Here is a 25,494-nt window from a genome sequence, read left to right on the forward strand (position 1 = left end):
GGTCAACAGTCTTGTGAGACGGTCTCATTCATAGACGGATCAATCCTACCCATATTTATAATAATAAGTAATACTTTTGGCATAAAATGTAATATTTTTTAATGGATAATCCATATAAGATACTATTTTCATAAAAATGACCCTTGGGATAGTCTCATAGGAGTTTTTGTGGAGTACTAAATATATTAATTGTTGAAAAGATGGTAACAATGGAAATTTTTTAGATTTATTATTATCTTTTAATATCTAAAATATCCAAAAACAATGTTGTTGTACAAAAATATAAACTCTAGAACATTTCCTTTCTCCATATCTCATAAACTATTCTCGAAACTAATCTTCATACGATTAAATAGATTTTCATCTTTTATCCTTAAATTGAGTAGTATAAATTGACTTAAAACTTTGTTCATAAATCCCCAAGTTTTTTCAAGTTAAAATGGAAAGTCAAAATAATACAATAAATAAAATTAATCTTTAAGGTATATATAGGCTTTTTATTATCAAAATAATAACAATAAGCCTTTGCAAAACTTAAATTTATCATAAATATACAGGTCTAATGTTTGAATTTTGAAAATTGTGTTTTATATACTCATAAATATAACATGAAACATTGAAACTTACGGAAAATCGTCAGAAGTAGAAAGAGTTTCTAATTTTACCAATATTTTTATGTGCATCGTGGATATTATTTTTCAATTATAAAAAGACAAAATGACCTCCATAAAAAAATTTTTGTTCATTTCCAACATAAAGAGATTAATGAATTATAAAATTTAGATTATAGTTTGAAATAATTGTACACTTTTTTTTTTTTTTTTGACGTGAGAACCCACAACCGCTACATTTCGGGGCGCTCTGGGTAAACCTCCGGATTAACGCAATAGCCTGCAAATTATGCTAGTCAGGTAAACCACACTAGACAAGCCTTGTGTGACAGGTTAGGCTAGTCCAAGAAGGTGTTGGCGGGAGGAATCGAACTCCTGACCTATGGCCAAGAGTTCACCTACTCCACCAACTTGGACACCCCTTAGGCGCAAAAATAATTGTACACTTGATTGAATCTAATGTGTAATCACAATTATCATCATAATTATAACATTATCATGGTTTATAAATTCTCTTGAATGTTTCATCCGAAAAGTTACTTTTTGATCTCATCAATCTTTCGAGTTTCTTTGGTCATGTTGCATATACACACCAAAATATAAATATAACTCAAATTTATGTTCAAGTACTTGTAATCATTAGTACTCTATTTTATTTTATTTTTTAAAAAAAGTAGCATCTTGTTAGAGAGATTAATTATACTTATTTTTATAACAAAAAATTAGATTTTTTTAATGGTTATTCCGATAAAAATTCTATATCACAAAATTGACATGTGAAACTGTTTTACATAAATTTTTGTGTTCTTTTTATTAGTAATATTTTCAATTTTGTGTTCTTTTTATTAGTAATATTTTCATTGGTCATATCTCAATTTGCTAAAAAAGTAATTAAAAGATCCCACTGCATTAATACTACAAGAAAAACGCAAAACTTTATCCATTGTTGTAAGGGGTATAAAACCGTTGTAATTGTAGGTATTGTAAAAAGCATGTCCTACGACAACGGTTTATATCTGTTGTCTTTGGTTTCATATCACAACGGTTTTGCAACAGTTTATATCCGTTGTCTTTGAAGACATAAGGCAATGGTTCTACAACAGTTTAAATCCGTTGTCTTTTGAGACTTACGACAACGGATTTGCAACAATTTAAATCCGTTATCGTTTTGCAAAGACAACTGTTTTATTGGGCAAAGACAACGGTGAAAAACCATTGTCTTTTTTAAGATGTAAAACAAAAAAAAAATTAAAATTCAAAAACACAAATTTTTAATATTATAATCACTCAAAATTAAAAATTTCGAAAATAAAATTAATATACAATTTTTCAACATTATAAATCATTCAAAATTCAAAATAATCGAATTTTAAATCAATGAACGCTATAAAATAAAGTTAGTTTCACAACTAAACTTTCTTGACTCGGAGATGCCAAGCAGGGCGGCAGCGGAAGCGCAGGGGGAGTAACAACACTAGAATTATTCGCATTCATGACATCTAGCATCCCCTTGAGCAGATTCTAAACCCGAAACTTCTCCTGTTCCAAACAGCCTTGTTCTTGATCCACCCATACTTTCTGCTCCTTCAACGTAATATACTCGTCCAAAATCCCAACCAAACTCAACAAGCTCTTCGAAGCCTTCAACATTAAATCATAAAATCAATAAGCAAACAAGACCCATCACAGATTTTGGCATAAAAAACACAGAAAACCAAGAACAATGATTGCCTAGTGAATGATTTATCAGTTTATATAAATGTACGTATCGTTTATCTAGTAAACAATGTTCCAAAAATAACATTGTCAACTCTTGTTCTTTCAATCTGAAGCAGTTCAAATGGCCCTTCATGAATTTACTCCATTATATGAAAGAACAAAAACATAAAATTATTAATAAACTCAAACCATAACTTGATCCATAAAATCAACATATCTTATAAAAATAATCACAAAAATGAAAAAAAAACAAAAAATTTTTTACTTTATGTTGTTAAATACTTGTGTTCTCAGCCATCAAACTCAAATACTTGTTTATCTGTTCATCATCCTTAAAAACTCTAACTGTCCACAAAATCTTGTCCAAATTGAATTTTAAAAGTTTGAATGTTTCAAGAGAAGTCGAAGCCAAATAACTTTTACATAACCCCAGTCATCACACAAACAAATCATGATGTCTTCAATCAACAGGGAAAAAGGAGAGAAAAAGAACATGACATCAAATTATAGGGGTAGTTTAACGATTTAGAATCATGATGCCTTTTACTGTCACTTGTGAGCTCTTTAGGTTCGGTTTTGCACTTTCCACTCCTACATGTGTGGAGAAAATTGAATGTGTTAGTTATAAGATGCGATTCACGATTCTTAATTCATGGTGGAACTAAGGTTGCCCATGATTCCACACAAGTCAAGAATTTTAAAAAGAAATAAATGGAAGATTCTGTGTTAGGCGAAAAAGAGAGACGATATTATCTTTAATTGTTTGACCCCTAATTTTCTCTTCAGAACAGAGAAATCCACACATTCTGTACAGAGAGATCCAGCAGCTTCATGAGGGGACAGAAATTTGACAAAAGAGTCGTTAATAACAAGTCATAACAAAAGTAAATTATAATAGATATCAAAGCTGTTAGCTCAATAAATTAAATTGTTTGCAGCGGAGTCAAACAAACACTAACAATGTGTGAAGTCAAGTCAATCTGCACCAAACACAGAATCTCATCACTTAAATTATGAGAAAAACACAAAACTGATAAGTGAATTTTATGCACTAAATTTGGTTATGATTTAAATTGAACTTTGTGTTGTTTCGAGCGGATTTATGCGGTTTTGTTGTTGTTTATGTGTATGTAGGAGGATTTGTGAGTTGGTGAAGTTATGGATAAAAAGAAGAGGAAATTGAAGAAGAAAAGTGATGCATACGCATGAGAAAGTCACGCAGAAGCGGCAACAGGCAGAGATTTGAGATTTGAGAACAAGGATTAGGCGCATATGCGGTAAAAAGAGTGCATATGCGGCATTATCCAGAAATCTGGAAGAGGAATAAGCGCATAAGCGGCTTAATTCGTGCATCTGCGGAAAGAGGCAGAGATTCCAGGAATTTGAAGAAGACAAAACAGGCGCATCTGCGGCCTTATTTCATGCATCTGCGTGAAATTCCAGCAACTGAAGAACGAAGAGAAGCGCATCTGCGCTCTTTCAACGTGCATCTGCGGGGACTTGGAATATTTTGCTTATCTACGTATTTTTGGGAATTAGATCAGATTTTTTTGGAAAATCTTTACGTTCAAGATTGATGGGCTTTTATGGGCTTGGAAGCAAGATATAAAAGAAGAAATGAATGAGAGACGCCGACATTCAGAAATTCTGCAGGGAACGAGTCGGCGTTGGAATTTTTGAAGAACAGGAGCTCGAGAACCCGGTACGAAGACGGAAGAGGGCGGCATCCGGCGACGGAGAAGCCTAATCTTACTTCGTTCTAATTTCTTTGTGAATTCTGTTTTTCTAATTTTATGGAGTATTTGAAAAACATATTTTGTTTAATCTTCAAATTTATTATGAACTAATTTCTTAGTCTAGAGGTAGACGGATCTTGACTGGAAACCATGATTGAGATATTTTGATTTATATATTTGAATTCTTCGCACAGTTTATTTGTGTTTTCCTGATTTTAATGCTTTCAATTTACTGACCATAGATTGAATGATATTTTGTTTAGAATCTATCATTCGAGAGAGGAGATTTTGAATACGACATATGAAAATACATCTTTGGTGTTTATATTGTTCGAGAGACATATAACTCCATAGAAGTCATTAGAAGAATTCTTGTGCTATTTACCGGATTTAATAATTGAACTTTATAGAGATATTGAGTTTATTATTGAATACGAATTTCTGCTTGACACTCGAGAGAGGTAGTAGAAAATAATAGTGATTTTTGGCTAATAAATTAGAAGATTTTATAATTGAACAATCATTAGAAGTAAATTGTGGTGTACAGTCAAGTGAAGTCGAACCTCTAGCATTCATCGTTTATTGAATTTTCATCTCGTGAACTCGTGGTTATTTAGTTTTGTTTCTTGCAAATTTTAGTTTTATAAAAATCAAATCAATTTCGTAGCTCTACATAGGATTAGGATTTTATTAGTTGCAAATATTTGATATAATATCATTTATTCATTCTCCGTGGGATCGACCTGGACTTAAATTTCTATATTATAACTTGACATCGTGCGCTTGCGAGCGAAACACACGCAACAAAAACAAATGTGGGAATAAACATATCAGGTAAAGTAGAGAGTAGTAGCCACATGGATTCAAGAAAAATGTATATCTGTTACAGAAAACGTACCGAAGATCGTTTCTGCTTTAATTAATCTAAAGACAGTATGATAACATGTCTCTTGAAACAATAGGAAATTAATCAATATCATGGAACATAAATAGCCAGATTACACCTATTTTAGATTGACCGATTACAGAGTTATGGCCCCCTTTAGATTGACTGATTACAGGATCACCTCCCAACATTTGGATAATTACAAGAGTTGGAATTTCAAACAAGCATTTAGAACTCTAAAGAATGCTTCATAAATTAGTCCTTGGTCATATACTTTAATTTCGGAATAACTCCCTTCAATAACTTTAAAAAGACAACTAAAAACTAAAGGAGAAAGAAGAATGCAAGCAATACTTCAAATGACAACAATAATCCATCTTAATCATGATTATACCAGCAAACTGACAACAAAAACCAAATAACGCAATGAAAGACAAAATATGATTATGTTTCATTTCTGTCCCCACTTCCTTAGTCCAATAAGAATTAAATAGTAATTCCCAGTTCTCTTCACATGACAACAATAAATAGTTAGGGAGTGGATAATTCAAATTCAAGTACCTAAGAAACTGTAAGAACATTTATCAAATTTTTTCATCTTTAAAGAAGTGGTTGACTAGGTAACTAGTCAATTTCAGGCCAATTGATCTAGCCAATCAATTTAGATCAGCATAACTCTCATTTCAAAATTATTGCAATGATAATGATGTATGTCATATTGTCATTACACTCAACGGAAGAGGCAAATAACAATCGGTAGAATAATCAACCATATTTATAATAAACAAAAGCAGATTGGAAATCCATTTCCAACAAAAGGAACACTGATTCATAACTATTGGGTCTTCAACAACAAAAAACTCTGTTCAGAAACAATGGTGTTAATGACAAAGGTCCAAACAGTAATATATCGCAGGCATAATTCAAAATGTGTAACTAGAATGCTCAGGAGTCAGGACTTGAGAAAAATGCTAATAAGACATTAATTCTAGCCTCAGAGGTTACCACAAATAGGCAAGTGGCGAAGTAAAATTCTATCATTAATTAAGTTGTGGATGAGCACAACTGGCTCTTAGTAGAAATTCCAAGAATAGAAGCTTTTCACATTGATATTAAATATTAACAGTCATCAATCTCTATGTAATAACAAAACTAATCGATTGAGCTGACTACTATTTAGAATGATTTTTCAGGAAATGAAATGTGATTATATACCACATGACAGGTATACAAATGACAAACCAAAGCATACCGGACTACAACCATACAAATGCCAAGAACAACAAATCGATTCATCAAATATTGAAGCCCTTGTCGTGTAAACAGCATATTCTAAAACTCTCTTTCGGTCTGAAGACTGATGAGATGAACGAGTAATTTGGCAGTGAAATTCAAATGTGATCTCGATGATGAACAATAGACCCAAGAGCCAACCCAAAATTACCACATAAAAAGCACAGTAGAGTCAAAATGATTTTTTAATTTTCAGATCCAACTGAAATGTGGCAAAATTCAGTGCATGTATGTAAAAAAATGAAAAAACAAAAACATAAAATCCACCAATTGCGTCAAAATACAATAGTTTATGATAGGTTCATACAAACATAGATTAAATTTAAAAGAAAATAAAATGTCATCATATATAGGCATGCCCATAACAAGCAACTAAATCAGGAAGGTGATTCACATCAAATAATAAAATAAATGCTAGTGTCAATAAACTAATAGTTCATGAAGTGGATTCGAATAATAACAGAATCATAGGAAAAACCCGTTAAATACAAATCCATCAGGGCACAAACCTGAAACCTCGTGAACTAAAACGAGTCATCCGTAGCAGCAACTCCTCTTTTGCGCAACGCAGATGTTGCATCAGCATCCATGGCTATAATACCACCAGCTTGCTGTTAATTTATACAAAAGAACCCTCCAAGAGTTATTATAGATCGTATTCACAAATAATACCCTACCAATTTCGAACGGAACTTATTATCGACAATTTTTCATCCGTCAATATAAAAATTTCAATTTTAACAAACAATAAATTAACGACATTTAATGTCATGTATCTATGGAGTTATGAACAAGTAGAACCACAAATCGTACACCTTATTCTGAGCATTCCTTGACCTTTCTCTTGCCTTATCCATAGCCACATCGAAACCTGCAATGTCAACATTCAGGCCTCTTTCTTCTGCCATCAACTGTGAGACATGAGACGTTAGTATTATTCACAAGAAATTTATTTTTTCAACCTTTTCCCTGTCGAACACATAATAAATTCAATATACATAGAACAAGTCCACGTCAAGAATCAAAGTATCAAACATGAAATCCGGGACTGTTACACTTTAGGCAGGGTAGGCTTCTGTTCTTTCTTCACCGGAGCTTTTGGTGCAAACTTCACCTATATAAAACAACGCAAGATTGAAATTATCACAAAAGATCTGAAAAAGAGTTAATTCAAATAATCAAACCTTGATCAGGAATTCAGTATTATATCACTAAAATCAGTATAAACCCTTTTTACCTCACTCTCCTCTTCTTCTTCCGACTGAGTACTCGAATCCAGACTCGTTCTTCGCCCTGGAACTAGAAATGCTACTTAGTTTTGCCGAACAAATTGGACTTCAGAGGAAATAAAAAAGGGCTTCTGAGTTTTGGGCTTCCCGCAGTCAGCCCCACGTTTCCAATTAAACTCATTTCCACCGATAAATTTATCGTAACAACAAGAAAAAATTAAATACAGAGTGGTCGGATACCTGATGAGCATCCTGGGTAATATAAACGTCGATTTTGCAGACAAAGATTCCATGGATAAGGCTCTCGATGTTGTTTATCACGAAATTGAGCTCTAATCCATCAATTTAGGGCACGATTGATAGCATAAATGCTTGGGTATAAACCCACGGTGGTAACCGACTAATTTACAGCTGTGAGCGAGCTGCTACGACATGAAATCAGGAGTGGCAAGGTAGATGGTTTGGAGGTTGAAATCGAGAGTTTGGGGAATGGAACGAGCGTTAAATAAGATACGCAGGAGATATGGGTTTAAAAAATACGTTGTCTTTAAATTTAATATCGTGAATATAATTATATAGCTATAATTTATTAAATAAAATATATATAGAGTAAAAATGTCAAACACCAATATATATAAAATTTAAAATTGATATTTTGGTTGTTTTCCTCACCAAATGTCAAAACCCATGTTTTCAAAATTGTGCTTTGACCAGAAATCGGTCACTGATACGAAACATTCTTAAAAATCATTTTTACGGTTAAACCGGTCTTGAACCGAAAAATCGGTTCAATCAGTTTTTCGATTTTTTTTTAAATTAGTTTTTTTTATTTTAAAAGCTTAATTTAATATTTTATTTTATTATATATACATGATTATTTAGAATTTATACCCGTTTAATATTATTTTAATAATATTAGAGTTTTTAATAATCAATTTATTTTTAAAAATATATAATTATAATTAATATTTTGAATATATTTATATAGTTATTTAGTTTTCAAACTATGGTAAATATATTTTTTTTTGTCTATTTATATACAACTTTTAGATTTTTAAAATTTTAAATATATTATTAATTTTTTTTTTGCCATGAAATATATTAAGTGTGAGATAAAATCAAGTTGCTATGTTGGTGTGACCTTTTTATTTTTAATTTTTTTTCAATGATTTAATTTTTTTTTTTACAAATATTTAATAAAAAACAGACTGTATATGAACGCAAATGTGTACGCAAAGACAAACCGTACAAGCATGTAACACGTGTACGCTAAAATGTATTGTATAAGTACGCAACGCGTGCAATTCGATACTAGTATTATATTATATAAACGATTTTTCGATCCGATCGTCCGGTTAAAACGGTCTGAATGGTTATCGTTTTTTTAAAGTAGACCGGTTTGATCACCGATCCGATTATGAAAATATTTTTGTCAAATATCACATGTACGGAAATATAATTGGCTTCGCAATTTGAAGTTTTCAGTCACTTATTAAACCGAAATCGAATCACATCACTCCTTTGATCCGTGCTTGTTGAATTTCAAATTATGTTTTATTTTTCCGACTTAAAACACAAAAGATTTTTTCCCAGACATAAATTACAAAGCCAAGCCACCCATGATGAACATATGTTCTGAAATTAGAAAAATCAATAACTATATAATATATCTTCTCAAACGTTTGAAAATTATATTTTAACATTCACAAATAAATTACCATTGAGATTTGAATTTAATTATTATAAAGAATTTTATTCCAAACTATGGAATCATACTGACTTAAAGAAAATGTTTTTATTAGATTAACAAAAACATTTTATTCAATCGAACAAAGATAGTTCTTGTAGAAGATATTTAGATTTATGAATCTTTTAACATTTGATGCTTTATTAATTAAATATGAAAAATATGAACAGAGAGATTTCAAATCAAACCTGTAAAATAGATAAGCCAGGTTGAGAGAGCAAATAATGTAGTATTTACAGACACATCTTCTACACAGAAAACACCTTTACATCTTCTTGAATCAATGGCGATAGCGATTCTCTGTTGTGAGGTTGATTGAGCATATCATGTTCACAATCGGATGGGATCACGGGTTGAATACTGCCTGGATTCAAAGGGAAAAGGATCTTGTAATATCCATCCATGATTGCTTCTAAATTGCAAGTTTCTGCAACTTTTGGGATCTGGTCAACAAGAAGATCAAACAATTCAAGATCCCATATACTTTGAGATTTAAAAGTCATGGCAATTTTTAAAAAAATTGGGTGTCACCGAAACAAATTCACCCCAGGTTCTACGAGCATCCAGAAACCGGATTGATGTTCTTGGCCAAAAATAAGGTAGATTGCATTCAAACCAATGGTGTGAAAAACAAAATAATCTAAAGAACCCTGTCAAGAAATTATTGGAATCCTTGTCCGAAATTGGTTTCATTTCTAGTGTAACTTTCAAGTATGTGGTCAGATTGTGTTCAAACTAAAACAGACATCCATTTTCCAGCATGGTTGACAGACGCAAGAGTGATGCATTCATCTACACATACTAATTGCTTCTATTTTCATTATCACTATATTTCAATCATATCGAAATACCTACCGAAATGCAATTTACCTCAACAATATAGTGGCAAAATGTGAAAAGACAAACTATTTTTAACCTGATATATGTCACGCAAGTATCCGTGGAGATTTGGATACTCAATCAGCTTCTTTTTGGTGCACTTGAACAGAACATTGTACACACTATCAAACCTTATCAAAGTCGTGAACAAACACACATCTGAAAGTGTAATGGCATCACCACACAAGTATCTTGAGGTCCCCAAATGCTCATCCACCATGTTCAAAGTACTAAACAACTCGTTCACCGCGGTATCGTAAGCTTCTTGACTCTGCGCAAATCCACACCTATTGTGCAGACAAATCACATCACACAAATCAAGGCTCGTAACCAAATCACACAAAAAGTTAAGAAATTTATGCATTTGCCACGCCCAAATCCACAGCCCGTTGGATGTAAAGTCTGGATGTGCTCCTAACATCTAGTGTTTCAGATTTTATAAATTACAGAGAGATTTTCGATGGCTATGATCAACAACCTGTAGACACCATTGTTAATAGTGGGGTAGATAATTTGGTTCCATTCTTCGATCTTCTTCTTCAATGGAGGAGGAGCTAGGTCTAGTCCCGGATTAGACGACAACTCGTTCAATCCAGAATTGAATAGCTCAATGATATCATAGCTCTCGTTGCAAGCAACGTCCTTTTTGTCCAAATCCCAAAGCATCGGAACAGTGGACCTGCCGCTATATCCGCCGCGCCGCAGATTGTAAACCTCCTTCAATGTTTTACAACCATTTGCCTTATCGGTACCAGGAACAAGCATGCCATTGTTCGTGGCGGAAATGGAGTTGCCCCTGAATTCCCAGGAGCCATCGGCGCCTGGGGAGGCTATGGAGACGGGGATGGAACCTTCGAGGCCTTTGAGTGCGCGTACGATAAGGGTGCGGTGTGCCCACGGGCATGGGAGGCCGACGTAGAGGTGGAGGTTTGGGCGGGGTTGGATGGAGGGGCTGCGGAATTGGGACGCGGGGCGGGTGTATCGGCCGGTTGGGTCTGAGGGGGCGAGCTGGGACATCATGAGGTGCCAGACGGTGGACCAGGCGGCGCGGGCGGTGGAGACGAGGAGCTGGGGTGGGAGGGAAGGGCCCCAGAGGATTTTGGTGAGGGTGGTGATGGGACTTGTGTTGTTGGACATTTTGATGGTGGGTCGGATGTGGCGGCGGTTGGCGGTGGCGGAGGGCGGCGGGAGGAGGAGGCGGTCGCCGAGAAATGAAGTGCTCGCCATTGAGGAGACAGATACCAACTGCTGACGGGTGCAACGGTCAATAGACTGAAAAGTCAGAAATGACCCTAGAACATGGGCTGTTGCGACTAAGCCCAACTAAGAGAAGTACAATAGCCCATGTCACTCAAATGTAATGGCTAATTGCGTATATCAAATGACGAAAATACTCGATCCACAATTATTATTGAAATTGTATAATTTGATACGTTGTTGATTTAAAATTCACTTTATTTTAGCTTTATGGATGCAATAAAGTTTGCAAACTTAAATTCTCTTCATTTTAGATTTACTCCATATCCAAAATAGTTGTACTCAAATATCATATATTAATTATAATATATTTTCTATGTTATGTACCCATATTCACTCGTGAGCAGATACATAGTTAAGAGAATGCATAATTTTTTTATGAATTGGAGAATGCAAACACATTTCACATTCTTTTGACTATAATATATTTTCTATGTTATGTACCCATATTCACTCGTGAGCAGATACATAGTTAAGAGAATGCATAATTTTTTTATGAATTGGAGAATGCAAACACATTTCACATTCTTTTGACAGAGGCCGAAAACAAATTTAATTTTGACTACACGGATTTTAAAACACATTTCCCTTATTCCATTTTCCATTCAAATATTTTAATAATAATAATATCATAAAAATTTGACAACTTATTAATATAAAAAATATTAAATTTTATGTGAAATTTATTATTTTTTATTACAAATATGAGTCTGATCAATCCTTTTTGTGAAAATCAATTTTTTTTTTTAAAAAAAAAAACAATGCTTGTAATTTTATTAATCGCTGTTACAAAATTTATCAATAAAAAAAAATTCTCATGCTACTAGAGAATCAAGTTCCTATCACAAATGACTGGTGAATGATATCATCATATTTATTATATATATACAATTGTCGGAGAGAGTGGCACGCTCCAAAAGGCGCGTGATTTAAACTGAGAATGAAAAACATTAATGAAGAGAAGCCAAAGAGAAGAGTGACAAGGAAAGGCGCACTGGTCACCGTTCATTTTTTTGGCCACTTGCCGGCGACGGAATGCCCTAAACGACGCCAGCACGTGCCAATTCCTGACACACGTGTGTGCGCAACTGCATATCGGGTTTGTTATGCTTAGCCGTCGCAGGCCTGTCGCGTAGATTGTTTTTTTTTGGCCAGATAATTCGAGATGGGGCTTTGAATTGCTAATTTCTTGTACTTTGGGTAAGAGCATAGCTAAATTGTGATTGATTCCGTAATTGGCAGTGAGTTTTTCAATTTGTACTTGATGGGCTTAAATTTCTAGCATGACCCGCGTCGATTACGAAACTTTTGTGTTTTTTCCGTAACGGGGTTCATCGAGCTCGGAATTCGAAGATAAAAAAGTTTTTAAATGTAATTAAGATGAGATGAGCACGGTATGACATATGGGTATTTTATTGTCTGGTGTTTCATTTCTATTTTAGGAATTTATGTATTTCTTTGTTGCCGTTTATTTAGATTTGGTTATTGTATTCAGAAAATAGTATGGGCGTTGGTTTGAATTAATACATCATTCTAATCAACTTTGGTGCATTTTTAGTTTCTGATATTTGTCGTCTTTTCAGATAGCTTGAGCTGGCTGATTCAGTTATATTGACCAATGATTGTTTGTTTTTAAGCTGATTGTTGAGTCAATCACCGGACTGCTCTATGAGTTCTCTCATTCAAAGAAACAAATCTTAGTTTTATTCATAAATTTCTATAAAGGTAGATTCTTGGCACACAAATAAATTAAATTGCCCTGTCGGCTTCTCGATTACGGTGCCTCCGATATTTCCCTTAGAAAGGTAGCAAAAAATGGTGGCTTCAAGCCTTCAACAGCCTAGAATAATATCATCTTGATAATTAAGATTTTGTTATTTTCTTTTTGAAAGCGTGCTATAAATAGAAGCACAGAACAGACATTGTGCTGGAACTTGGAAGTTTGTTTTGTTTTTCCTGGCAACAATATAACATTAATGATAGCATTACTGTGGAATGGTTTAACAAAGTGGCAGGTTTTTGTCCTTACCTTGCATGGTAAATTTTGTGTGCTGTAGTAGTGTTTTTTTCTTCGGATGTATTGACCACTAATTATGAATTGAAGAGTTACATTAGTTTTAAAGCTTGATTAAAATGAATTTGTAGGGCTAACTGTTGAAAATTTGAAGCATTAGCAATTATGTGTTTCCATGAAGAAGCTGTGTTTTATTAGTCTCAATAGGAATGTTCAGTGTCATCGCGTGAGAAGAGACTGTTATGTTATGTGAAACTGTACATAGTTCATGGTGCATGAAACTCCTATATTGTATTTAAATAACTTAATTGAGTTTCTATTTGATTGATGATGGCATTGTTTACTTAATCTGAAAATTACACTTTGAGAAGGGAGTTTGAGGAAATCTTCCCTGTAGTTTAGCCAGAGGGGCACCAACAGTGTTCATTCTTCTTCTTAATTGTTCTGCATACAAAAAAATTAATTCACTCCCCTAAATTTTTTGAATGTTGGTTTTGCTTTCTTCTATGCAAAATTTGTGCATCTGCCACTGATTATCTTCCTGTGATATTGCTGCGAGTTAAATAGGCGACCAAAAAAACTGAGCTGGTTTTGGTGACTTCATTGAAATTGTTGTGTATGCCAAAATTGTCAATGGAAGCAAAACCAGCTTTGTCCATTCAGAGATCAAGTGCAAGCCAACTGGGTACTTTTGGGACGTCAGGTGCTGTGCCGCCTTCATTTCCTTTTCTTCCAACCTCTTTAGAAGGGACATATCCTAAATGTTCCGACTCCCTGCGGGTATCCCTGGAGAGGGAATCCATGCAACATCCTTCATCTGTAGTTTCACCATCGTCTTCCAGTAGTGGAGCAGTTGGTCATATTTTTTCTTCATCCTTGGGATTTTCTACAGATCTCCAATTTTCATCTCAACAACTAGAAGGAAGGCATCCAAGACAACCCCCTTTCATTTCTCAGTCAACCAGTAGTGGGAAATCAGTTATTTTGCCATATTCTGTTGGTTCTGAAGCTCTTCAATCTTCTGCATCAAGTGACTGTAACAATCAAAATAATGAATCCTGGTGTACAGATTCACTGCCTGAGTTTCTTGATTTTCCAGCCACAGTGCAAAGTTGTCCTCTCGATGGTAGTGATAGTGGGATAATTTCTATCCAATCTGAGGATTTCAGCAAGCAAAATGATTGGCAGGATTGGGCTGATCAGATTATCATTGATAATGAAGATTTGACTTCTGATTTGAATGAGCTTCTTGCCGATGCAAATGTTGCAGAGCCAGAGCAAAAGGTGGAGATGATTTCTCTGTCCTTGGTCTCCTAGCATTCTCTTTAGCTTTTAATTTTGTGTTAATGTAGGTTTTGACTCAGATGTCCCAAGATTTGATAAATTACTCAATTCATCAGCCCCATGCATCCCAACAGCTCTCAGTAACACCTGGAGAAACTTGTGCCACTGCTGGTCAATCTCCCTCTTCAAATGCTGCTCCAGCGAAACAGCGAATGCGTTGGACTCCAGAACTTCATGAGGCTTTTGTAGAGGCGGTCAACAAGCTTGGTGGAAGTGAAAGTAGATTTATTCTTCACCCTTTTTGAGTTAAATAATTGCCTAATTGGCCTTGTACTCAAACTAGTCGTGTTATTTTTTATTTTTAATCACAGGAGCTACTCCCAAGGGTGTCCTAAAGCTAATGAGAGTTGAAGGTTTGACCATTTATCATGTAAAAAGCCACCTGCAGGTAGCAATTTATAATTTAGTACCCGTTTGTGGTACCTGTATTTAGTATGATGGTCACTCTTCTTGACATTAATCTGTATTTTGAATTGCAGAAATACAGAACAGCCAGATATAAACCAGAGTCGGGGGAAGGTGTGCCACAAGTTCTTCCTAGCCTTTTCCTAAAAGTTTTTTTCTTTAATTTATGTCTTTAGTTTATTTCCTTCATCATGAAGAAAAGGTTTGGCTATGTGACAGCTGGCCAGAATAAATATAATGAAAAAGAAATATTATTTTTCACTTGTTTGATCACCCTATTCACTTGCATGGTACATAAAAGATGAAGTTTGACAGCCGGTTGGAATAAATATAATGACAAAATAGCTATTATTTTTCACTTGTTTGATCAGCCTATTCACTAACACATTCATAAAAAACAAAGTTTGACCTATAATTTATGCCTGCATTTTCCAAAGGAACAATAATTGCTGTAAGGAACTATTTTATCATGGATGGTTGGGCAGAAAGACAATTCTTCGACATCATCTATGATATGTTTTCTTCTTTAAAGTACCACAGTCGACAACTTCTATGGTTTTCCCAATTATCTCCGCTGGTGGTCCGTCTTGAGTTATTCGGAATTTATTTCTTTTTCATTTTCTTCTCTGGTTTGGTGATGGGTTGGGCTAATTTACTACTAGTTCTCTCTTTCTTGGGTTTCATGAGTGCTAAGTCTTTTCCATTAATTTTAGGTCAGATTAAGTTTTCCACACTCTTTCTTCTTTCTTTCTTTCCTTTCTTTCTTTCTTTCTTCCTTCCTTCCTTCCTTCCTTCCTTCCTTCCTTCCTTCCTTCCTTCCTTCCTAATAAATGTGCATACGCTTGATGATATTTTGTCTACGAAAATGTTTGTGTTCGAACTGCATTAATCATGTTTATTTTTCATGAAACATAACAGTATGAAGTCATGATGAAGTTTTATGAACTTTTTCATATTGAAGTCATCCTTTTGCTATCAGTAACGGCCATGAGTTTATACATACCTCTTGGAGTTTTTTTGAAAGAAACTAGTAGACCTCGTATACATGTATTTTGTAATATCTGTGTTGGTTTTTTTTTTTTTAATTATTCTCTCTCTAATGCATTCCAAAACTTCTTTACTTTTTTTCATCATTATGTGATAGATATAGACTTGTTACTTTAAAATGGTTGTACATGAAGGAGACCAATATTGCCGGCATCACACACTCAATGTTTTCTTTTGCAGAATCTTCAGAGAAGAAACTTGCCACCATTGAAGAACTGCCCTCTTTGGACTTAAAAACGTGAGTTTGACAGTTTGTTGAATCTATGTTACTGCAGTAGGAAATCGTTATTTATTCTTGCTTTCATTATGTTAAGGATTAAAGATTTTTTTATGTTGGAATTTCTTGATTGGGTCAATCATCGTCATTATACAACAAGGCCATGTCTATTATCTTTCTTTTTCTTTTTTTTTTTTTTTTTCTAATGAATGAAGAATTCATTAAAAGGTAAATAGAACAAGTACTACTACGCCGGGCATTCCCGGGATATTTACAACCGGAAATAAAGCGAAGCACCAAAGGCCATGTCTATTATCGCTGCCATTGGACATGGATTGTGTTAATATTACTCTTGAGATTCTGTAATGGTTGCTTGTATGTCAATGATTATTGCAAAATACTACATAGATACACTGTGATGCAATAATCAGGCTATATCCAACTAATACCACGTGGTTTCAATCCGAGGGGAAATTTCTGTACTTTTTAAAACTCGAAATATGCTTGATATTTTTTTTTGTCCACAATGCTACTTTATGTGCTTATATTGATTGCTAGTTGCTACACAATTTTGAAATAGAGGGATTGAGATCACTGAAGCTTTGCGACTGCAGATGGAAGTTCAAAAACGGCTTCATGAACAACTTGAGGTATGATTTTGTGCTTCACGAAATTGTATGGTAAAATTAACTTTGTACCAGACCTCTTATTGTAGTTTGGAATGAAGCATCTTTTGATATGGTTCTAGGCAACTCTGGTAAACATGGGGGGTTACACTGGTTTTCTTCTCTTGATGCTGATGCTAATTATGCCTGCAGATTCAGAGAAATTTACAGCTACGAATAGAAGAACAGGGGCGATACCTACAGATGATGATCGAGAAGCAGTACAAGCCTGGCACGGACTTGCTCAAGGGGGTTTCATCAACAAATGATAGACCGTCTAAAGAGTTGACAGATGCACCGCCAAATTCTCCTCCCCATGAAGCTTTAACTCTAGAAGCCAATAACAGCAAAGCAAGAGGTGACTCGACTAATTTAGCTGCAACATCCTCAGAAACTTCGCGACCTGTTGCTGAAAATCCCGATTCCAATGATGCTGGCATGGCTGAGTCTCCACCTTCGAAGCGCACAAAGGTGGATGAGTGAGGCCTCGGAAGTGTTCCAGGCAATATGTTGTCTTTCAAGTTAGACCCCCCAGGCGATGTGTTGTCTGTGACACTGTCGAGTTGGAGTTTGTTTCATTGATTTCAGAGGATACAGTTTGTGAATTGTGAGAATTATTTTAGCCCCATGATTAATTTTCATGGGATCTGTGAATATGATTTTAAAAAAATGGTAGAATAATTTTCGATTTTGATTTAAAAAAAATCATGGAATACTTTCTATAATAATTTTCAAAATGTAAATTGCAAGCCTGAACAATATTTCTGAGCATACTTCAGTTATTGATTTATCGTGTAGATCATGATTTGCAGCCATACGGAAAGTGATAAATTTAAATATAGTAATGTCATGCAAATTCTTATTAAGTATTTTGCAATAAAAATAATAGAACGAAAATTTCATTCCAATAGATTCGAAATTTTAAGAAAAAATTGAAAAACACGTAACAGAGGAGAGTAAAACGAAAGTCATGAATTTAGAGAAGAGAGTTTGGTAGAATCCAATTAATATACATCTGCATATATATATATCCACTGATTGAACACCTAATTTGAGTTGAAGCTAGCTACACATGCACTGCAGACGTACATGTTAATTTGGTGTTAATTTTAAGAGTAATGCTAGATGTACACTTCGGTGTACACCTTGGTTTACACCTTTTCTTATTAATTATAAAACTTTTCTTGATCAACTAGATATTTATTTCTTATCATGGGTATTTTGCAATTAATGAGGAAAATTAGGAAAATTTTAAATAAGGGTGTAAACCAAGGTGTACATTACAAGATGTACATCTAGCATTTTTCTAATTTTAATATTAATTAGACCTATATATGTACAACATACAATAAATTAAGATTTGTTTACCATAATATTCTCTTTTAAATTTCAGTACTATATAAAAATATATATGAATATTCCCATTTAAAGCGTATTTATGTCCTTGTCACATGGAGCTAGGGAAAAAGAAGAAGCAAGCTAGCAAGATGTTACCAATCTTGCTTGTTTTCGAATCAAACGTACCCTCAATGCAGACACCTCACCTATCATCTGGTAGCCTCAACTTCATCTTCCCAATCAAAATCTTCATAAAAACCCATATATCTTCAATCCCACTAGCTAGGAAAAACTATAATCTCCGACCATGAAGTCGTCCACCTCCACGTCCGGCCTCTTCGCCCGAAACGAAGTACTGCATGGCACCGATCAAGATCAGGTATATATATACCAACATCTCACTTATTATAAGGATTGTATTTGTATGTACATTCTGTGTATGTTTAAATAATATTGTTGGGCATGCATGCAGCACAATCGGGATTCATCATCGACTACCGTGAAAACGTGCCGGGTATGCGGAGATGAGATCGGATCGAAGGAAAACGGAGATAGATTCGTGGCGTGTGGCGAGTGCGGGTTTCCGGTCTGCCGGCCTTGCTATGAGTATGAGAGGAGCGACGGGAACCAGAGCTGTCCCCAGTGCCATACTCGCTACAAGCGCCACAAAGGTATCTATCTTATATTTCATTCCTCATTATCATATATGATACGTACATATATATTTTTCAATCTTTGGTGATTATATATATATGAAATATTTTGCATGTTTGATATATAATTAGGTTGTCCGAGGGTGGAGGGAGACGATGAAGATAATTTCGATGATGATTTTGAAGACGAATTTCGACTCAAAAATCACCATGATCATTCGGTAATTCTACAAGTTACGTACTGATCAGATATATATGCATGTTAGGACTCCATATATATATATATATATATATATATATATATATATATTAATTAATATTATTAGTAGAGGTTGATCATGAATCATGATAGAGCCTGATAGATGCGTATTAGGTGATTATATTTATATCAACCCTACGATCGCTAAAATATATTTTACTATTGCATGATCAGATGCATGCATTTAATTAAACAAATTCTATTATGAAAACCACATTTAAATTTATTAACTAATTAAGTTAATTGTAATAACGCTTTGATACTTATGTTGTCCGGTACTATTAATTTAAGGAAAATTAAATTGTATTCATATTATAATAATAATTGTAATATATTTAATTTACTTTCAAAAAAAATAATTGTAATATATTTCTACATTTATATGGATTAAAAGTACGTTGATTTTTTTTTTTTAAATATTGAATAAGTAGAATAATTCACACTTTAAGTTAGTGGTACGTCCAATATAAAGGCTGTCAAACGGGTCTACAGTTCACGGCATAAAAATGATGCAATTAACAATTCGATTTGGTTAAGTGGATATAATTCCTATAAATCAAGGGGTCAAAATGAAATCTAGCCGATTTATATTAATATATATATATATATATATATGTTTATTTATATTTCACAAATTATAATATTGACGATAATTATTAATTTTCATTAAATGAATATAGATATGTGTACATACTTAACTACAACATGATTACGTCTGAGATCCTATAATTAGTACTAGCACTTTTAAATTAGTCTTTGTATTGTAATACGTCAATTTCTTTCAAAAGTATTATATTCCATAATAACCTTGTTTTCATTAAAAATTAATACACAGCAAGATTGCAAAATTAAGCATTTAATTTATTTGATAAAAATTATTCCAAAATAATCATATTTTATACCAAAATGAGAACACTCCTGTGAGACGGTCTTATCCTGTGAGACGGTCTCATCCGTGAGACGGGTCAACCCTACCCATATTTATAATAATAAACTAGTATTCATGCACACGCTTTGCGTGTGATATAATATATAGTATTGTATTTACATATATATATATATTATCATGATTTATTTTTTATTATTACAAAATAGATGGTTAAAAAAATAACATGGAGATGAATGTGAGAAAGTGGGTAGTTATAGGTTGATAGGAGTAATTTGGTACAAACATTAAAATGACCAAAAACGATTACTCTATCACCCTTATGCATTATAACATAGATAGATAGATAATACTTTTATCATAAAATATTCGTCTCAAAAAAATGATTTTTGAGACCGTCTTATAAAGTTTTTGTCATATGCCTACTAATTAAGCTTCGAGTCATCGATTGTGTTGAGACTAAGCTCATCTAGAAATGGGCCTACAAGTGTAATGGGCTGAATGAAAAGGCCGTTGGTTTCGATTTCCCACATTTCCGGAAACCGTTGCCATCACTGTCAGTTAATTTTTAGCTCTCATATATTCTTTAAAAAAAAAAAGGGGGAAACAATTCTTATCTTGAATGTATTACGGCCTAGGGGATGATTTGATTTGCAAATTGCAATTCGTTGAATTAAATTCCTTCCTCTGCAGGAGCATGGAGATTACAATCAGAATCAGAATCAGAATCAGAATCAGAATCATCCCATTGGAGTCCCCGTTACTTCTGTTGCAGGAAGCGGTAATCAATTTTAAGAAAGTTTTTATTAATTTCAAGAATGACCCATTCGACTGCCTGTTCTATTAATTTTTTTTGTTTGATGCAGTTGCAGGAAAGGATTTTGATGGTGAAAAGGAAGCTTATAACAATGAGGAGTGGAAGGAAAGAGTGGAGAAGTGGAAAACCAGACAAGAAAAGAGAGGCCTCTTTACAAAAGCAGATGATGGGAAAAATGATCGAAATGATGACGAGGACTTCCTGTAATATATCTGGATCCTTTGATGCTTTCTTGATTTTGCTGATGTGATTGCATCTGTTTTCTTGATAGATTGTTCGTTGTTACCACTGAACCCGTGTTTTTTTGTTTTCTCGATTCATTTGATTAACGGCTTTCTTGATTTATTTTGTTACAAACTAATATGTGTTTTCTCGATTTCTCTTGTTATGATCGAAACTGTTTCGTGTGCTGATGATGCTACTCTTATTCCTCAGTATCGCTGAAGCCCGGCAACCGCTCTGGCGAAAAGTCCCAATTTCTTCCAGTCTGATCAACCCCTATCGCATTGTCATCGTCATTCGATTTGTAGTTTTATGTTTCTTTTTCCATTTTAGAATCTTGAGCCCAGCCTATGACGCTTATCCCTTGTGGATTATCTCTGTGATATGTGAGATATGGTTTGGTTTATCCTGGATTCTTGATCAGTTTCCCAAATGGTTGCCCATTAACCGTGAAACCTATCTTGATCGCCTAACTTTGAGGTTTGAGCGAGAGGGGGACCTTAACCAGCTTTGCCCAGTTGATTTCTTTGTGAGCACAGTGGACCCTCTTAAGGAACCTCCCATTATTACAGCTAATACTGTCCTTTCAATCTTGTCTGTTGATTATCCGGTGGAGAAGGTGTGTTGTTATGTCTCTGATGATGGTGCCTCCATGCTTCTCTTCGACTCTTTGTCTGAAACGGCCGAGTTTGCTAGGAGGTGGGTGCCATTTTGCAAGAAGTATAGTGTTGAGCCCAGGGCACCGGAATTCTACTTCTCTGAAAAAATAGACTACTTGAAAGACAAGGTTCAACCTACTTTCGTGAAAGATCGTAGGGCCATGAAGGTAAATAATATAAACCTCTTCCTCACCTGACCTCAGTTTAATTTTATATAACTCGTGGAAAATTTTTACATTGTGCAGAGAGAATACGAAGAGTTTAAAGTAAGAATTAATGCATTAGTGGCCAAGGCTCAGAAGAAGCCAGAAGAAGGATGGGTTATGCATGATGGGACTCTATGGCCAGGGAACAATACTCGTGATCATCCTGGCATGATTCAGGTGAAGAGACCTTAACATAAATTCTTTTTTAGGCCTAACAGTGGTTTAGTTCTTGGATTTTTGGCTGAATGTGATTGCTGATATAAATTACTTATATATTACAGCAAGTGAGCATCTACTCACGAATGAAATTAATTAGCTGAAAAGTTCTTGTGATGCAGGTGTATTTGGGAAGTGAAGGTGCACTCGATATTGAAGGTAAGGAGCTACCACGGCTGGTGTATGTCTCACGTGAGAAACGACCAGGTTATCAACACCATAAGAAAGCTGGTGCAATGAATGCTCTGGTATGTATCCGGTTTTTGTCTAAACCGCTGTGGTTTTTCGTTGGAAAAGTAATATTCAGTTAAATTTGCTGATGATTGGGACCTGATTTGCAACGACCAACAGGTGCGAGTATCTGCCGTGCTTACTAATGCACCATTTATGTTGAACTTGGACTGTGACCATTACCTCAACAACAGCAAGGCTGTCAGGGAAGCCATGTGCTTTTTGATGGATCCCCAAATTGGGAAGAAGCTCTGCTACGTCCAATTTCCACAGAGATTCGATGGTATCGACCGCCACGACAGATATGCTAATCGCAATATTGTATTCTTTGATGTAAGTCATTAACATTTCTATCTATGTTGCCTGGGAATTCAACTATTAGGCACTCGTTGTATTTTCTTCCATGGGATAATCTTAATGAACATGTTCTTAAAATAGTATTTCCGAAGGAAAATATGAATAATAATATTATATCATTTCCAAACCTTAGCCTAGTTCAAAAGTGAATTTATCACAGATTAAGTTTCCTCCAATCTCTATTATTATAGAGGATAGACTTGAGAGTGATTTGAACCTTGCCTTTTATTGCAATCTTTTTAACACTGCCAACTGTTTATCTACCAGATTAACATGAAAGGTTTAGATGGCATTCAAGGGCCTGTATATGTTGGCACCGGGTGCGTCTTTAACAGGCAGGCATTGTATGGCTATGATCCAGCTGCATCTGAAAAACGGCCAGCAATGACTTGTGACTGCTGGCCCAACTGGTGCTGCTGTTGCTGTGATGGATCAAGGAAGTCAAAGGCTAAGAAGAAAGGGCTGAAGGCTTTGCTTGGGCTTGGGGGACTCTATAGCAAGAAGAAGAAAATGATGGGAAAGCAGTACACTAGGAAATCATCTGGACAAGCTTTTGATCTAGAGGAAATAGAAGAAGGGCTCGAAGGATACGAGGAGTTGGAAAAATCATCTCTCATGTCTCAAAAGAATTTCGAAAAACGGTTTGGTATGTCACCAGTTTTCATTACTTCCACTCTCATGGAAAATGGTGGTGTTCCTGAGGGTACTAACCCAACGTCACTTATCAAAGAAGCTATTCATGTTATTAGTTGTGGCTATGAAGAGAAGACTGAATGGGGCAAGGAGGTCAGTAGAAGCACAAGACTGTTAACATCTTGGTCCAATAATATCATTTTTATTTTTCATTCTAGTAGTCAGTACATTTACTTTTGTAGATTATTTTAGCTAACCAATAGCCTGAAGCCCGAATACCCAGTTCATATTGAATTTTTTACCAGGTTGTTAACTTCTCAATTTTATTTGTCCTCAGATTGGGTGGATTTATGGTTCAGTTACAGAAGATATTTTGACTGGCTTCAAGATGCACTGTAGAGGATGGAGGTCTGTCTACTGCTCACCGGCGAGACCTGCTTTCAAAGGGTCGGCGCCAATCAATCTGTCTGATAGGTTGCACCAAGTCCTGAGATGGGCTCTAGGTTCTATTGAAATCTTCTTTAGTCGCCATTGTCCACTTTGGTATGGCTATGGAGGAAAGCTAAAATGGCTCGAGAGACTAGCTTATATCAACACCACTGTTTACCCTTTCACCTCTATTGCTCTGCTAGCCTATTGCACGCTTCCAGCTGTGTGTCTTCTTACTGGAAAATTCATCGTCCCAACTGTGAGTATGATAGACCCTAATTGCTGGTGAAATTAAAATATTAAAAACATTTGGAATTAGCTGGTTGACCATATGGAAATGAAATTTCTAATTTTTATATTAGAAACCAATGCCTGCTGATTAGCTGGCTACTAAACAACCTTCAGTTTGTGCTGGCCGATCAATTCACTTAACCAATCAATTGTATTTAGAGAGTTGCAAATATGCTCTTCATAAGACTGGTTATGACTTTTCTGATATGACTCTTTTTATGCAGCTGAACAACCTAGCAAGCATATGGTTTCTCGCGCTTTTTCTCTCCATTATAGTGACTGGTGTGCTTGAGCTTCGATGGAGTGGAGTCAGCATTGAAGATTGGTGGCGAAATGAGCAATTCTGGGTCATCGGAGGTGTCTCAGCACATCTTTTTGCAGTTTTCCAAGGTCTTCTCAAGGTCCTTGGGGGAGTTGACACAAACTTTACCGTGACGGCAAAAGCAGCCGATGATTCTGAGTTTGGGGAGCTCTACCTCTTCAAATGGACTACCCTACTGATTCCACCGACCACATTGATAATCCTGAATATGGTGGGCGTGGTGGCAGGAGTTGCTGATGCCATAAACAATGGGTATGGTTCATGGGGTCCTCTCTTTGGAAAATTATTCTTTGCCTTCTGGGTTATCGTGCATCTTTATCCATTCCTGAAAGGTTTGATGGGAAGGCAAAATAGGACTCCTACAATTGTTGTTCTTTGGTCAATTCTTCTAGCTTCAATCTTTTCTCTAGTTTGGGTTCGGATTGATCCGTTTTTGCCCAAACAAACTGGTCCCATACTTAAACAATGTGGAGTGGAATGCTGATATCCTTCCATACCTTGTGTGATCTTGTCATTCTAAATCTCTGCCATTTTCTCCTTTTGTAATTCATGTTATTCAGGGTGCTGTATTGTACCTGGTCAACCGACTGAAGCCTTAAATTTTGTCACTATTTCAATTGCAATTATTGATAAGTTCATATTTTGATGTATATGGTAAAAAAAACTCAACCCTTAAATTGTCATAATTTCAATAGCAATAATCAAAGAGCTATAGCAATCCCAAAATTTCTGTAATTATGTACATGAAATTATCACATGAACGTATGGTTGATAGATTAGATATAAGATATCTAATTTCTATTTGAATGCGCTGGATAGTTAGTAAAATCGCCTTGACGTCATAACATCACTTTTCTTGATTTGTTAGTAAACCATTTTTCCGGCCTCATTTCTCGAATCAGTACTATGCAAAAACTTGGTCAAGC

General features: G+C 35.0%; 3 protein-coding genes and 1 long non-coding RNA gene across 10 annotated transcripts; 2 read left to right on the forward strand and 2 right to left on the reverse strand.

Moving 5' to 3' along the window:
- Window positions 1-1,886: 1,886 nt before the first annotated feature.
- On the reverse strand, window positions 1,887-7,993 carry LOC140880317 (uncharacterized). Its single transcript, XR_012149629.1, has 5 exons — window positions 7,715-7,993; window positions 7,483-7,538; window positions 7,061-7,359; window positions 6,755-6,856; window positions 1,887-2,252 (listed from the first exon to the last, which is right to left on the reverse strand). It is a non-coding gene; the product is annotated as an uncharacterized lncRNA (long non-coding RNA).
- Window positions 7,994-9,254: 1,261 nt separating this feature from the next.
- On the reverse strand, window positions 9,255-11,357 carry LOC140883820 (uncharacterized). The gene is made up of 3 exons (XM_073290412.1): window positions 10,579-11,357; window positions 10,138-10,387; window positions 9,255-9,664 (listed from the first exon to the last, which is right to left on the reverse strand). The coding sequence occupies exons 1-3, from the start codon at window positions 11,325-11,327 to the stop codon at window positions 9,470-9,472; spliced, it is 1,194 nt and encodes a 397-aa protein (XP_073146513.1). The 5' UTR covers window positions 11,328-11,357; the 3' UTR covers window positions 9,255-9,469.
- A 906-nt stretch (window positions 11,358-12,263) lies between these two features.
- LOC140881783 (protein PHOSPHATE STARVATION RESPONSE 1-like) lies at window positions 12,264-17,846 on the forward strand. 6 transcript variants are annotated; one of them, XM_073287364.1, is made up of 9 exons: window positions 12,265-12,557; window positions 13,939-14,074; window positions 14,264-14,655; window positions 14,724-14,934; window positions 15,027-15,103; window positions 15,195-15,234; window positions 16,348-16,405; window positions 16,965-17,034; window positions 17,203-17,846. In XM_073287364.1, exons 2-9 carry the CDS (start codon window positions 13,990-13,992, stop codon window positions 17,530-17,532), a joined length of 1,263 nt encoding a protein of 420 aa, XP_073143465.1. In that variant the 5' UTR covers window positions 12,265-12,557; window positions 13,939-13,989; the 3' UTR covers window positions 17,533-17,846. The 6 variants fall into 6 exon arrangements, with proteins under 6 accessions (XP_073143462.1, XP_073143463.1, XP_073143464.1 ...); XM_073287361.1 differs by having other exon boundaries at window positions 12,264-12,557; window positions 13,939-14,655; window positions 14,736-14,934; XM_073287362.1 differs by having other exon boundaries at window positions 12,264-12,557; window positions 13,939-14,655; window positions 14,772-14,934.
- An 827-nt stretch (window positions 17,847-18,673) lies between these two features.
- LOC140882003 (cellulose synthase A catalytic subunit 4 [UDP-forming]) lies at window positions 18,674-25,227 on the forward strand. 2 transcript variants are annotated; one of them, XM_073287708.1, is made up of 12 exons: window positions 18,674-18,766; window positions 18,860-19,058; window positions 19,173-19,273; window positions 20,879-20,966; window positions 21,052-21,205; window positions 21,438-22,050; window positions 22,129-22,266; window positions 22,428-22,553; window positions 22,657-22,869; window positions 23,161-23,679; window positions 23,864-24,214; window positions 24,471-25,227. In XM_073287708.1, the coding sequence occupies exons 1-12, from the start codon at window positions 18,695-18,697 to the stop codon at window positions 25,050-25,052; spliced, it is 3,156 nt and encodes a 1,051-aa protein (XP_073143809.1). In that variant the 5' UTR covers window positions 18,674-18,694; the 3' UTR covers window positions 25,053-25,227. The 2 variants fall into 2 exon arrangements, with proteins under 2 accessions (XP_073143809.1, XP_073143810.1); XM_073287709.1 differs by having other exon boundaries at window positions 19,173-19,261.
- Window positions 25,228-25,494: the final 267 nt, after the last annotated feature.

The sequence above is a fragment of the Henckelia pumila genome, chromosome 2, assembly GCF_033568475.1.
Source record: "Henckelia pumila isolate YLH828 chromosome 2, ASM3356847v2, whole genome shotgun sequence".
NCBI lineage: Eukaryota > Viridiplantae > Streptophyta > Magnoliopsida > Lamiales > Gesneriaceae > Henckelia > Henckelia pumila.

Excerpts from the sequence above, each read along its gene's own strand:
- LOC140883820 (XM_073290412.1), bottom strand. The coding sequence starts at position 11,327 with ATGGCGAGCACTTCATTTCTCGGCGACCGCCTCCTCCTCCCGCCGCCC. Across the intron at positions 10,388-10,578 it reads ATTAACAATGGTGTCTACAG|GTGTGGATTTGCGCAGAGTC; the intron begins GTTGTTGATCAT and ends TCTGCACAATAG. Across the intron at positions 9,665-10,137 it reads ACTTGCGTGACATATATCAG|ATCCCAAAAGTTGCAGAAAC; the intron begins GTTAAAAATAGT and ends CTTGTTGACCAG.
- LOC140881783 (XM_073287360.1), top strand. The coding sequence starts at position 13,990 with ATGCCAAAATTGTCAATGGAAGCAAAACCAGCTTTGTCCATTCAGAGA. Across the intron at positions 14,935-15,026 it reads CAAGCTTGGTGGAAGTGAAA|GAGCTACTCCCAAGGGTGTC; the intron begins GTAGATTTATTC and ends TTTTAATCACAG. Across the intron at positions 16,406-16,964 it reads CCCTCTTTGGACTTAAAAAC|AGGGATTGAGATCACTGAAG; the intron begins GTGAGTTTGACA and ends ATTTTGAAATAG.
- LOC140882003 (XM_073287708.1), top strand. The coding sequence starts at position 18,695 with ATGAAGTCGTCCACCTCCACGTCCGGCCTCTTCGCCCGAAACGAAGTA. Across the intron at positions 22,870-23,160 it reads GCAATATTGTATTCTTTGAT|ATTAACATGAAAGGTTTAGA; the intron begins GTAAGTCATTAA and ends TTTATCTACCAG. Across the intron at positions 23,680-23,863 it reads AGACTGAATGGGGCAAGGAG|ATTGGGTGGATTTATGGTTC; the intron begins GTCAGTAGAAGC and ends ATTTGTCCTCAG.